General features: G+C 43.0%; 1 protein-coding gene across 8 annotated transcripts in view; it reads right to left on the minus strand.

Moving 5' to 3' along the window:
• The window catches only part of CREBBP (CREB binding protein), a 191,712-nt gene that overhangs the window by 72,872 nt on the left and 106,792 nt on the right, over positions 1–12,048 (minus strand). For 7 of the 8 annotated variants that reach the window (XM_073362777.1, XM_073362778.1, XM_073362776.1 and 4 more), the window contains exons 6-9: positions 10,197–10,439; positions 9,354–9,453; positions 8,581–8,727; positions 7,779–7,896 (exon numbers count right to left, since the gene is read on the minus strand). In XM_073362777.1, the coding sequence (XP_073218878.1) occupies positions 7,779–7,896; positions 8,581–8,727; positions 9,354–9,453; positions 10,197–10,439 (608 nt within the window). The remainder of the gene's footprint in view (positions 1–7,778; positions 7,897–8,580; positions 8,728–9,353; positions 9,454–10,196; positions 10,440–12,048) is intronic. The other variant, XM_073362774.1, reaches the window with a different exon arrangement.

Below are 12,048 nucleotides of genomic sequence, written 5' to 3' on the forward strand. Positions count from 1 at the left end.
AATTGGTTAGTCTCTAAGGTGCCACAAGTACTCCTTTTCTTTTTACTGTACTTCTGTGCCCCAACAACCCAGATGCTAAGTGACGAGACTGAAAGATTTCTAATCCAGGTGCAAAATTCTGCCCTGATTCACAGAAAAGAAGTCTGGTAAACTGGGAAGCAAGTTTTCTGGTTCTGACATCAGTTCCAGGACACTGGGGAACTGAAACTGCCAGTGTGCAAGCTGGGGGCATTTAACAGCATGTTAGGCCTATCCTGACTTTCCAGATAGCCCTCACAATTACTGAGAATGGAGAGAATTCACAAAAACATTCTGGACTCCAATCCAGGAGAAAAGTGTCATTCAGAGATGATGGATCCTGCCCACCCTAGAACAGAACCAGACATTTCGCATTTTCATTGATGACAGAACTATCTAAAAGGGGTATGCCCTTTTACACAAAAGAGAATGCAGGAATGAATTCTTGAGAGCCTATTAGGGCTGCCGAGTGTACCTTCAGCTCAAAGTCTGCTAACTCATTATCCTCTCCCGGCAGACAGAGCGCCACAGGAGAATTTGGTGGTGAATGCTCAACTTCAAAACTCAAGACAGCTTCTTGTCAAGGCTGCTGAGCCATAAGTCCTCCATGCTGGTTAGTGTAATACAGAACTGTGGCTTGGGCAGGTTTAATTAAAGAGTAAGCTTTTTGGGGAAAAGACCATCTTTCTGCTTTATACTTTTTTACATTACCACAACACAATTAATGAATAAATAATAACTTGGAACTGGTAAGAGGGAGAAAGCCTCACAGGCTAGATGAATAATTCTTAGACTCATCTGATATGTATCATCGAGCCCTATGGAGCCCACAAGCCTTGAAGAGTGTCGTTATCAAGATGGACATGCCAGCCCATTCAAAAGATGGCTGAATATTACTACCGATATTATTGGTATTCAAGAAGCAGTGACTGGGGCCCCCCTGTTCTAGTCACAGTACAGAGTAAGATCACTCTTACATGAAAGAGCTTACATTCTAAATAGAGAAGACAAAAAGGGTGCAAGAAAGGGATATAACACATAAGCAGAGTGAACAGAGTATTGGTTTGCAGATATCCATATTAGCTTCATGATTTATTTTTAGGATTGTCGATTAATCGCAGTTAACTTGTGTAATTAACTCAAAAAATGAATTGCGATTTAAAAAAATTGATCGCGATTAATTGCACTCTTAAACAATAGAATACAAACTGAAATTATTTAAATATTTGTGATGTTTTTCTACATTTTCAAATATATTTCAATTAAAACACAGAATACAAAGTGTACAGTGCTCACTTTATATTTTTTATTACAAATATTTGCACTGTAAAAATGTTTAAAGAAATTGTATTTTTCAATTCACCTCATACAAGTACTGTAGTGCAATTTCTTTATCATGAAAGTGCAACTTACAAATGTATTTTTTTGTTCCATAACTGCACTTAAAAACAAAACAATGTAAAACTTTAGAGCCTACAAGTCCACTCAGTCCTACTTCTTGTTCAGCCAATTGCTAAGAGAAACAAGTTTGTTTACATTTACGGGAGATAAGGCTGCCCACTTCTTAATTACAATGTCACCTGAAAGTGAGAACAGGCATTCGCATGGCACTGTTGTAGCTGGCGTTGCAAGATATGTGTGTGCCAGATGCGCTAAAGATTCATATGCCTCTTCATGCTTCGGCCATCATTCCAGAGGACATGCTTCCATGCTGATGATGCTTGTTAAAAAAATAACGCGTTAATTAAATTTGTGACTGAACTCCTTGGGGGAGAATTGTATGTCTCCTGCTCTATTTTACCCACATTCTGCCATATATTTCATGTTATAGCTGTCTCGGATGATGACCCAGCACATGTTCATTTTAAGAACACTTTCACTGAAAATTTGAAAAAATGCAAAGAAGATACCAATGTGAAATTTCTAAAGATAGCTACAGCACTGGACCCAAGGTTTAAGACTCTGAAGTGCCTTCCAAAACCTGACAGGGATGAAGTGTGGAGCATGTTTTCAGAAGTCTTAAAAGAGCAACATTCTGATGCAGAAACTACAGAGCCCAAACCACCAAAAAAGAAAATCAACCTTCTACTGGTGGCATCTGACTCAGATGATGAAAATGAACATGCATTGGTCCTCACTGCTTTGGATTGTTATTGAGCAGAACCCGTCATCAGCATGGATGTATAACTCCTGGAATGGTGGTTGAAGCATCAGGGGACATATGAATCTTTAGCACATCTGACATGTAGTGGCTACAACAGTGCCATGCAAACACCTGTTCTCACTTTCAGGTGACATTGTAAACAAGAAGCAGGCAGCATTATCTCCTGCAAATGTAAATAAACTTGTTTGTCTGAGTGATTGGCTGAACAAAAAGTAGGACCGAGTGGACTTGTAGGCTCTAAAGTTTTATACTGTTTTATTTTTGAATGCAGGATTTTTTTGTACATAATTCTACATTTGTAAGTTCAACTTTCATGATAAAGAGACTGCTCTACAGTACTTGTACTAGGGAACTGAAAAATACTATTTCTTTTGTTGTTTACAGTGCAAACATTTGTAATACAAATAAAGTGAGCACTATACACTCTGTATTCTGTGTTGTAATTAAAATCAATATATTGGAAAATGTAGAAAACATCCAAAATATTTAAATAAATGGTATTCTATTATTGTTTAATAGCGCAATATTTTTTTTAAATCACAATTCATCACAATTAATTTTTTTAATCACTTGACAGCCCTATTTATTCTGTATATTTTAAAATTTTGGGTGCATTTTTGCTTATTTTATTTTTGTTATATATGTACACAGTCGCCAACTTCTCATGGCACTGGTGGGTGCTCACGCCCCCCCCCCATTCCAACCCCTTCCCCCAAAGTCCCCGCCCCCTCCCTGCCCCTATTGGACCCCTCCCCAAATCCCCACCCCGGCCCCGCCTCCTCCCCTGAGCACACCAAGTTCCCCCTCCTCCCTCCCAGATGTTTTGCAGCAGCAAGCACTGGGAGGGAGGGGCGAAAAGTGGGCACGCAGCGCACTCGCGGAGGTGGGGCGGGGGGGGTGTCGGTGCCTATGTATATGAAAGAGCATGTGAGAAGGGGAAAGGCAGAAAGGGATTAACTAGAAAGAGAAACAAAGGAAAGGGGGGAGGGGAAAAAGCATGAAAGGTACGTGAAGGGAGGATGAAAGGAAATGACTGAAGGAAGGAACTTGAGCAGTCAAGTCAGCCAGCAGAGGGAAAAGAATGCTTAGAGTCACTGTAAAATGCAGAGTGTGATCACATCAATATCAAAAAGTATGTTTAATCTGTTTCTGAACTTAGGCCTACAATCTTGAGTCTCAGGCTGGCTCTGCCCTGGCAGCTTCTCCTTTCCCAGCTCCATATGGAGGTGGGAGATGTGGGGCTACATGAGGTATAACACCCCCCAAAGGGCGTTAGGGGTCTTCAAGACACAGTTTGGGTACAGAGTGTACATGGAAGGGGAGCGGGTTGCATCAGTTTGCAAAGGAGGTAACAAGGAAACTCCCTGATAAGGATATTCCTCCACAGTCCTCCACAGCAGCAAGTTTTGACTCCTCTTGAGCTATCCATATGTCAGGATAAGGATGATATAATTTTTTGCAGACAGCCCTACACAGATCTCAGACACAGACTGACATACAATATCACCTAGATGCAAAAAGGTATGAGGCCCAACTGCCACAAGGAAGAATTATATGCTTCGCCAACATTGTGATCTCAGATAATACTCATGGTATGGAATCTGTCCTTTGGAGAGAGGACCTTAAAGGATTCTCCCGGGGCTCCAATTAACTCCGTCTCTCATGGGTTGAAAGTAAATCTTATAGTCTATGAGAAGTCACAGGGACTGGAAGATTTTCTGAATCGGCAAAAGCTTTTTTGATAAGCCAAACATCTAAATAAGGGTAGTCTTAAATATCTGAAGCAAACAGCCACCACAGGCAGAGATTTGTGGCTTTCTACAGAAATCAAAGTAACACAAACAATACTGCTGTGGGTAGTGGTAGTGGTTCCCCCAATCTTCCTTCCCTCTAAATCTGTAGATTCTTCCCAGGAGCTGGATGGACCGAGAAGGGGAAGTGGGCATCCTTCAAGTAGAGAACCTCAAATCAATCTTATGGACTTAAAGGTATAATAGAGACTAATGTCAACACATGGAACTTCAGTTTGTGGAATATTTTACCTCAGGTCCATTATGGGAGGTAGAATCATTTTGCTCTTTTGGGTATCAAAAAATAACTAGTGTAAAGCCCTTTTCCCCCCAATATGGGTGAGGGACCAACTCTATGATTCCAATTTGGAGAAGTAAGAAGAGTGCCCCATAGCACTTTCATTATAACAATTCCTGAAAAAGAATGTGTGGCAGAGAAGATGGGGGTCTAATGCCAGAGTGGAATAGGATGGCAAGATCTGTTCTTAGGACCCCACCACATTATTCTACTTCTGTTGTCCCGGAGTGGGATTGATGGTCCTCAAAGGAGAAAGGTAAAAATCCATAAGCAGGACTATAGAGAAGTCCATTTTTTTTTTTTACTGGAACTAAATGCAGCAGATGAACTCCCCAATGGGACCTCTGGTAAGAATGCTTGGACCACTACCTGAAAAAAAGAGTGTATCCGAGTCGACATCTGGCCCAAAGGTTGGGAAGAGATGAGTGGATTTCTTTTGTCTTATTGACAGAGTGTAGAGACTGTTAGGGGGCTTATTCTTTCACCCACTTACTTCCCTGGCTTTACTATATAGTCTGCAGTCAATCAGGTGTGTGGGTGGAGGAAATGGGAACAGGGAATAGGGGTGGGGAAACTGGAATCATGTTTTGCTAAAGGGGGAAATGGGAACAGGGACACAGGTAAGCCTCTGAGGTGTCAGAGCTGGGAAGGGGGACACTAAGGAAGGAAACTGGAATCATGCTTGCTGGAAGTTCACCCCAATAAACATCGAATTGTTTGGACCTTTGGACTTCGGGTATTGTTGCTCTCTGTTCGTGCAAGAAGGACCAGGGACTTAAGTGGGTGAAGGAATAAGCCCCCTAACACAGACCAAGAGATCTGAGGTTTGCCTGGGAATCCTTCGTCTTCTGTCTCTATACTAAAAGACATCAGGATTCTCAAATGGAAAGTCTTCCATTTGTGTCTGACCAGTGGCTCTTTAGCTAAGAGCATCACAATCCTGCCATCACACTGATCTGGCAGAAGCATTAAATGGATGTCCACAGTGTGTTTGGACACCATCTGCCACAAGACTTATACTGCATCTTGTTAGTGACTAGGATGTGGGCAGCCATGCCTAGTGGTTAGAGCAGGAGTCGGTAGCCGGGAATTGGAGCCCAGAATCACACCTGGAGTCAGAGGCCAGGCACCAGAACCAAGGGTCAGAGCCCATCAGAAGTCCGAGTACAGTGTACCTGAAGCGAGGCAAGGCTGGGACAAGGCAGGAAAAACACTGGGAACAAGCACGCACAAGAGCTACTGAAGCTGTGGGCAAATGCTCTGAGCAGCCAGTGCCCTTCTGCTGCTGGTGGTCTTAAGAGCATGTCTGTTGATGCCCTCAGCCAACTGGGTTGTTTGGATCCAGTGGCACTCAAACTGGCTAGTAACAGGTAACCAGGCTAACAGGTAACCAGACTAGCTGCAGGTCATCAGCAGGGAGCTGATCCAAGAAGTGCATCATTTCATCCCAGACAGGGAGCCCGTACTTTGCTATTACTGCCTGGAAGCTGGCAATCCTCACCTGGAGTGTGGTTGAGGAATATCACACACACACACACAGGTCATGTCCCAGGAGAACCAGCTGCTTAGCATCTTTCTTCTTAGGCATGGGCTTAGGGACTTCAGTCTGGTAAGATTTTTCATTGATGGTTACCATTGCTGGACACATTTATGCTGCTTTGGCAGGCTTGAAGAAGTGGCTTTCACCCCATGCCCAATATTGAAACCAGATGCTCAGTACCTCAGTCGACCAGACTTTGAACCGATAAAAATCTGGATAGTTGCCTCTAACTACTAGTGGTGGGGGAATTCAGAGAAAGTGAGGAAGACTGAGTACCAGTCCTTGTTATGACCTTCTTCCAGGCACCACAGATAAGTATTGGTAACTGATATCACAGCATCTTATGAAGCACACAGATTAAAGCTAGCTTTCTTAGCCACCTCAGCCATGATGGTGATTGAGTCAATGCTCCCGCAGAAATCCTAATAAGGCTGCAAACAGGGGAAGGGTAAGCAGCCTAACAGGGCTAGGATCCAGCAGAACGATGTCTTCAATGGCATGGACAGAGAAAAGCCTTTAAAAGTGTTCTTTAAAATTACTATTTACAAGTAAGAGAGATCAAACGAAAGGGGAAAGGAAGGACAAAGCCAGCCACGGAACCATCAAGGATGCTGGGCTGCGCACTCCAAGCACAATGCACTTTCAAGCAGTCAGAAGAAACTGAAGTGCAGTTGGGCCTACCGCCAAAAATTAAAGTAGGGGGAGTGATCCCAGCAGACATGGCTTGTGGAAGCTTCTGAACTAGTTTGCTAGAGGGAGACATCCAAAGAGCGAGGATCCATTTCCACAATTCTTGAAAGAAAATACTGGAACATTTTAGCACTACTTTGAGATATACAGGAAGTTCCTATGCACTTACATTTATTTAGAGCACTGGTTCTCAATCTTTTTGGGCTCAGAACCCATTTGTAAATGTTTATGGCCTGTCACAACCTAGTAAATAGTCTGCGGGTAGAGGTCCTGGGGCAGAGCCGTAAGTTGACATTTTAGCTGCTGGGGCAAGTAAGCATAGTTGTGCTCCCTACCAGAGGAGGAACATGGTGGTGGGGTCACATGATCCCGATTTTTTGGTTGCATCCCTACAACCCAGACAGGATCGGTGGCTCATTGAGATGAGTCAGGGGGTGGAGGTAGCACTTCCTCCCCAAGCCCTGCCGTATGGGGCTGGCCTAAGCCACCCCTGGGGCTTTGTTGTCCCACCCACCTCGCCCTGGTTATAACCATGCCCGTGGGTGGTTTTGGTAAGATCCTGCCCCCGGCGGGGGGAGGGGGCGGGGGGATTGAGTCCTGCCCAGAACTCACCCCACAAAGTGGTGGCTCCTATGCTGTGGGGCTGGCTGGGCTTGGCTCTCTGCTTGGGGTGTTGCAACCTTCAGGGTTGCGGTGCTGCTCAGGTTTGGCCCTGCCCCTTGACTGGACCAAACCTATGTGAGTGGAGCTGTCACCTGGCTCATGGGGTTGCAGCGCCACTCATTCAAATTTGGCCTACCTGGACTCCCATCATCATGATGGCTGGGACAAACCTGAGTGGTGCTGGGACCTCAGAGGTTGCAATGCCTGGCACAGGGAAGTGAGCCCAGCTAGCTCTGTGGGATAGGAGCCACAGGAGCTGTCACGTGACCCCTTGAAACATTCCGGCAACCTAATTTTGGGTCCCCACCCATAGGTTGAGAAACCCTGATTTAGTGGGCCTGCTTCCTCTCCGCAGATAGGAAGATACTCCCAGTAGTGATCTGGTTTGGTGGATGAATGGGGTATGACAATTGGGACTGCAAAAACCACCTACGCAGTTGAATTTGTTACGTTTTCTGCTACAAAACAAGGTAATATACACTGAAAGCACTGGGAGATTTTCTGCCATGTAGTGAAATGAAAAGAAAGGTTTTTAGCAGGTTTCATTGTACGTGTCAGTTTTAAAATATGAACAGTTCACTAAAGTGTAGTGAATGCCTGCAATGAGTAACATACCCTACTGTTAGCAGATTCATACATATCCCCTTCCACTTTCCTGGCATAAGCCACCAAGTTCTCCATGCGGCGATCCTTCAGTGCTGCTGGGTCAGGGGTGGGAAAGATGGCTTGGACACTACACGGAAAAAAATATATATAATCCATCTCTTTAAATGTACATTTAGAATTCTTTACAATTGTTAAAGTTTGTATACACATAACATATATTAACACTATTTAAGAGAGAGAGAACCACTGTCCAACCATTCCCCCACAATTATTTAAGTGAATTTAGTAATGGTGAAATGTATTTAGACTGTCAATGCAAGTGAATGAAGTCCTTTATTTACAAAACAGGTACAGCAAGGGCGGAGGCAATGCATGTTTGCCAGCACTATCCTCAGAACCTGAAACCTGAGCTGGAGAGATAATAGGGTTAAGAAGGTAGCTCAGTCTCTAAGGCCATCTGCTGAGATTTCCTGCAGGGCACCAATCAGTGCAAACTGTGATGGTGGTTTTTACAGTGTGTACATTTCCCCGACAAGAACTGAACCAAGACTACCAAATCATGTAGGTCTTCAACTATCAGGTGCTCACTTTTCAGTTCCTATAATAATCCCATTACCAATCTTTTGAGCCACCGAGTCCCAAGATACGGATACATCAAATTGCATTACTTAGTGATATTTCAATTGGTTACATCAAAATCCACCGATTCGGTTCCCACAATTTCCCAACTCAGACACTTCCATACAGCAAGTCACTAAATCAAGGAATGTAAATATTTAGGAAAAAGTCTCCCATTATGGTAAATACTTACAGTTTATGGACTAAGTGATTGCGTAGGTCTTGAGTGACATGTTCATGCCATGCTTTTCTTACCCCCGTACTGGAAGGAGGTGCAGCTGTTGGCAACGAGCTGAGGTTTCCAACATTGCCAGAATTTGTGCCATCATTCATTAGTGGACTGAAATGGAAGACGAACAAGGGAATGTTATAGCGTGGAACACAATTGCCCATTTCATATATGAAACAGAAGAATTATTTTTAAAACAATTTTCTTCACTGATAGCTACAGTTACAAAGATTTTAAAATGAAACTGTGAAGCCATCAAACTGCAATATAAAAAGGAACAAAATCATGGAATTTGACAGCAGAAAAGGAAACTGCTACCACTCCAGAGGTTTCACTGATGCTACTCGCCATTGGCAAGAGGCTCATTAATTTAATTCTTTTAAAACTGCTTAGGTGTTGTGAGATACTGGAACAAAGATGAAGGGACAGGCAATCTATGAGACACAGAATCACAACTGTTAAGTATACAGAACAAGTACACAAAAGAATAAAATATTCTACTTTTGGAAATGCATTTCCAAGTCAAAAGTGTGAAGAAAAATTGTGTTGGGAGGTGTGCAGGTTTGAAATGGCAATGGGGGTGGGAGAGTGTGTGGCCAAAGAGTAGCATTCATTGTTACAACAGAAGATACAATGGCGATACAATCATATTGCAGAATGCATATTCTTCATTTAAAAACTTACACTCCATGCAAACAAATCTTTAACTTAGCAAGAATATAAAACGTGTGCATTACTTCGTTGTCCCCAGGGATGTTGGAAGAGCAGTTTCTGAGATTAGACTAGCTTGCTGATCTGTTGTTATCCCTCCTGCTGAAAGGTTCATCTGGTTAGCTCCTTTGGGAAAAAAATGAAACAGAACTGGTATAGAAGGTTGCTTAGGTATACGTCAGAGTTTTGATAATAGATGTCAATTAAATGGCACTTTGGTCTTAGTTAAGAAACGAGAAATAAACATTTTTGTTACATCGGGTAAACACGTGTTCATGAACATCTAATTCTTGTGGCGTGTTTCCTTAAATAAACTACTCATAGATGGAAATTACAAATCCTATAATTTTTGGCACACCTGTTTTCATTATAAAAACTGACAGTTCAAATTCTAAACTCATGAGATCGGAGATGAGCTTACATAACCACAAGAGAGAACATAAGAGTACTGACAATTTATCCATCATATTAACTTAGTCTATCCAGTATCTGCTGAAGTGGAACAATCTTAAAATGAGTTATTTTCATGCTTTATTAAACAAGATAAAGTCCATAAGGAATTATGCCTAAATACAAACAGCACTGTGAGCAACAACAAAATCTGAGAGATGTTTAACTGCTAATCATACTTTTCCAAAAGTAGCTATCATTAGCTATATCTGGCATAAACGGAACCTCCTAATTTTCTAACAGATTGAACGAAACTATGCTTAAAGATAAAACTTTGTTTCATTACTCAGTCTAAACAAAAAACTCTTTATCTATATGCAATCATATCGGTATGCCTGAACTTTCCTCATTTTCTGGATTAGGCTGCAATTAAATTTATTATTACAGAACACATTTCTACTGCTATTTTCTTCACCTACCTAATGGATTTATGGTCCTCATTTGCTGGTGAGCTTGAGGCTGTGCAGGTTGTTGGCCTTGTACCTGTGGCTGCAACTGCGTCTGTGGCTGGTTGCCATACGGCAGTCCAAGAGCAGCATAGGCTCGCTGCATGGAGCTGGGATCAATCGGATTAGGATTACTTAATGAAGGAGTAGTCTGTTGGCCTGTTCCAACAGAGCCAATAGAATTCTGCATTCCACCAGCTGGAGACCCTAGAAGGGCTAAAAAGGAGGTGGAGTGGGGGGGGGGGGGTTGGTTAAGGAGGTAAGAGGAAAAAGTCAAAATGAGATTGATACAGTAATAGAAGGCATCTTTTATGCAAGTAAATGAAACATGCAACATTATATATTTAATTTTAGGTCAAATACTTGGGCTTCCCTGTCATCTGAAGAGCAAAACTAGAGAAACACAAGCTTCAATCCTACACCATATGAGCCTCTCTTGCCTTGAAGTACTGATTTTACGTTCAAGACCAAACCAGCTGCCTAATGCATGTACAGTCAAAGGAGAGGAGAGAGAAACTTCAAGCAGAAAAGCACATAATTATTATAATTCTTAAAAAAAAAAAAAATCTACTGGCCCATTTCTTGGGTTAGAGCCAGTGTAAAGATGTCAATTGTGCTGGCAACCTAGCTTCTCGGTGTATCTGACAGAGTTATTCACTTTCCTTTCAAATGGATTCTTAAAGGAGACACAGGATTTGAGGGCAAATTCCATCTTGTACACCTTCCTGAATGACCTTGGGATTGTTATAGAAGCATGTAGATCAGCACAATTCATCTTGACTATCTTTATGATAGAAAGGTGAACTGGAAGGGAGCCATCTCTGGAGCCTCCTGCAGGAAAAATATCATGGGTCTCTCACTCCCCATTATGGTAAGTTTGAGTGCCTCAGTCACGTGGGAAACTAGGTAAGCCCACTCCTCTAGACAGGGGCATTTGGGTGACTTAGATCTGGAGGATCTTCTTCCAGACCTCCTCTGTCCACTTTCCCTTCATCTTCTGAAAAGGCCTGTCTGGCCACTTTTTTTTTTTGGGGGGGGGGGGGGGGGGGAAGGGGGGGAAGACAACACACGACTCTTCCAGAAGAGAGTCCTTTTCTTACCTCTTCCCCAAAAGGCCTGTACCCTGGCATTACCAATTTTCTCCACCTGGAGAGGCAAGCAAACTGTGTCACAAGTCGGGTGGAGTCCAGCTCCCTTTAAAGGGCCCAGATATTAAGTGACATCAGTTTTTTGAAGACTCTGTAGGCCTGCCTCAAAAATTCAACATCGAACCTGAGGCAGCAGCTGGAAGAGGAGTCAATCCCTTCATGTCCACAGTTCTGAGCTTCTAGGAACCGGATTGTGAGGCTGACAGGATATGTGAAGATGCCTCATCTTCGGCCCTGGGGGCTGGGAAGCATAAATCGTATCAAAGTGTGCAGAGTGTCTTTAGGATCAAAAAACCTAACACTTCCAGACCCAGACTCAGCTGAGTGCGACCAGGATCTCACACTGGATTCCGCTGGCATTTCTGCTCAAGGCAGATACTCACATGGCTTCCTCTAAGAAGCTTAGTCTGAGTCAGCTCTCCTGGGTGTAACAGATCTGAGTAGAAATGGATTTATGAATTGAGCACCAATCTGAAAGGTACCAGTCTCTTAAACCAATGACACATCCTATGTGGTTCTCCATGACAGATGTTAAACTCTCACATGAGGGGCGCTGTTTGAAGCCCACTGTCTTACTTTCTGCTGCTACAGGAGCACCCACATCAGCGCTGAGGGAACTCAATGGAGCCTAAAGAAAATTTAAACACCCAACAGAGGAAAACTAACACTGTTTTTAA

This window comes from Lepidochelys kempii, chromosome 10, assembly GCF_965140265.1.
Source record: "Lepidochelys kempii isolate rLepKem1 chromosome 10, rLepKem1.hap2, whole genome shotgun sequence".
Lineage (NCBI taxonomy): Eukaryota > Metazoa > Chordata > Testudines > Cheloniidae > Lepidochelys > Lepidochelys kempii.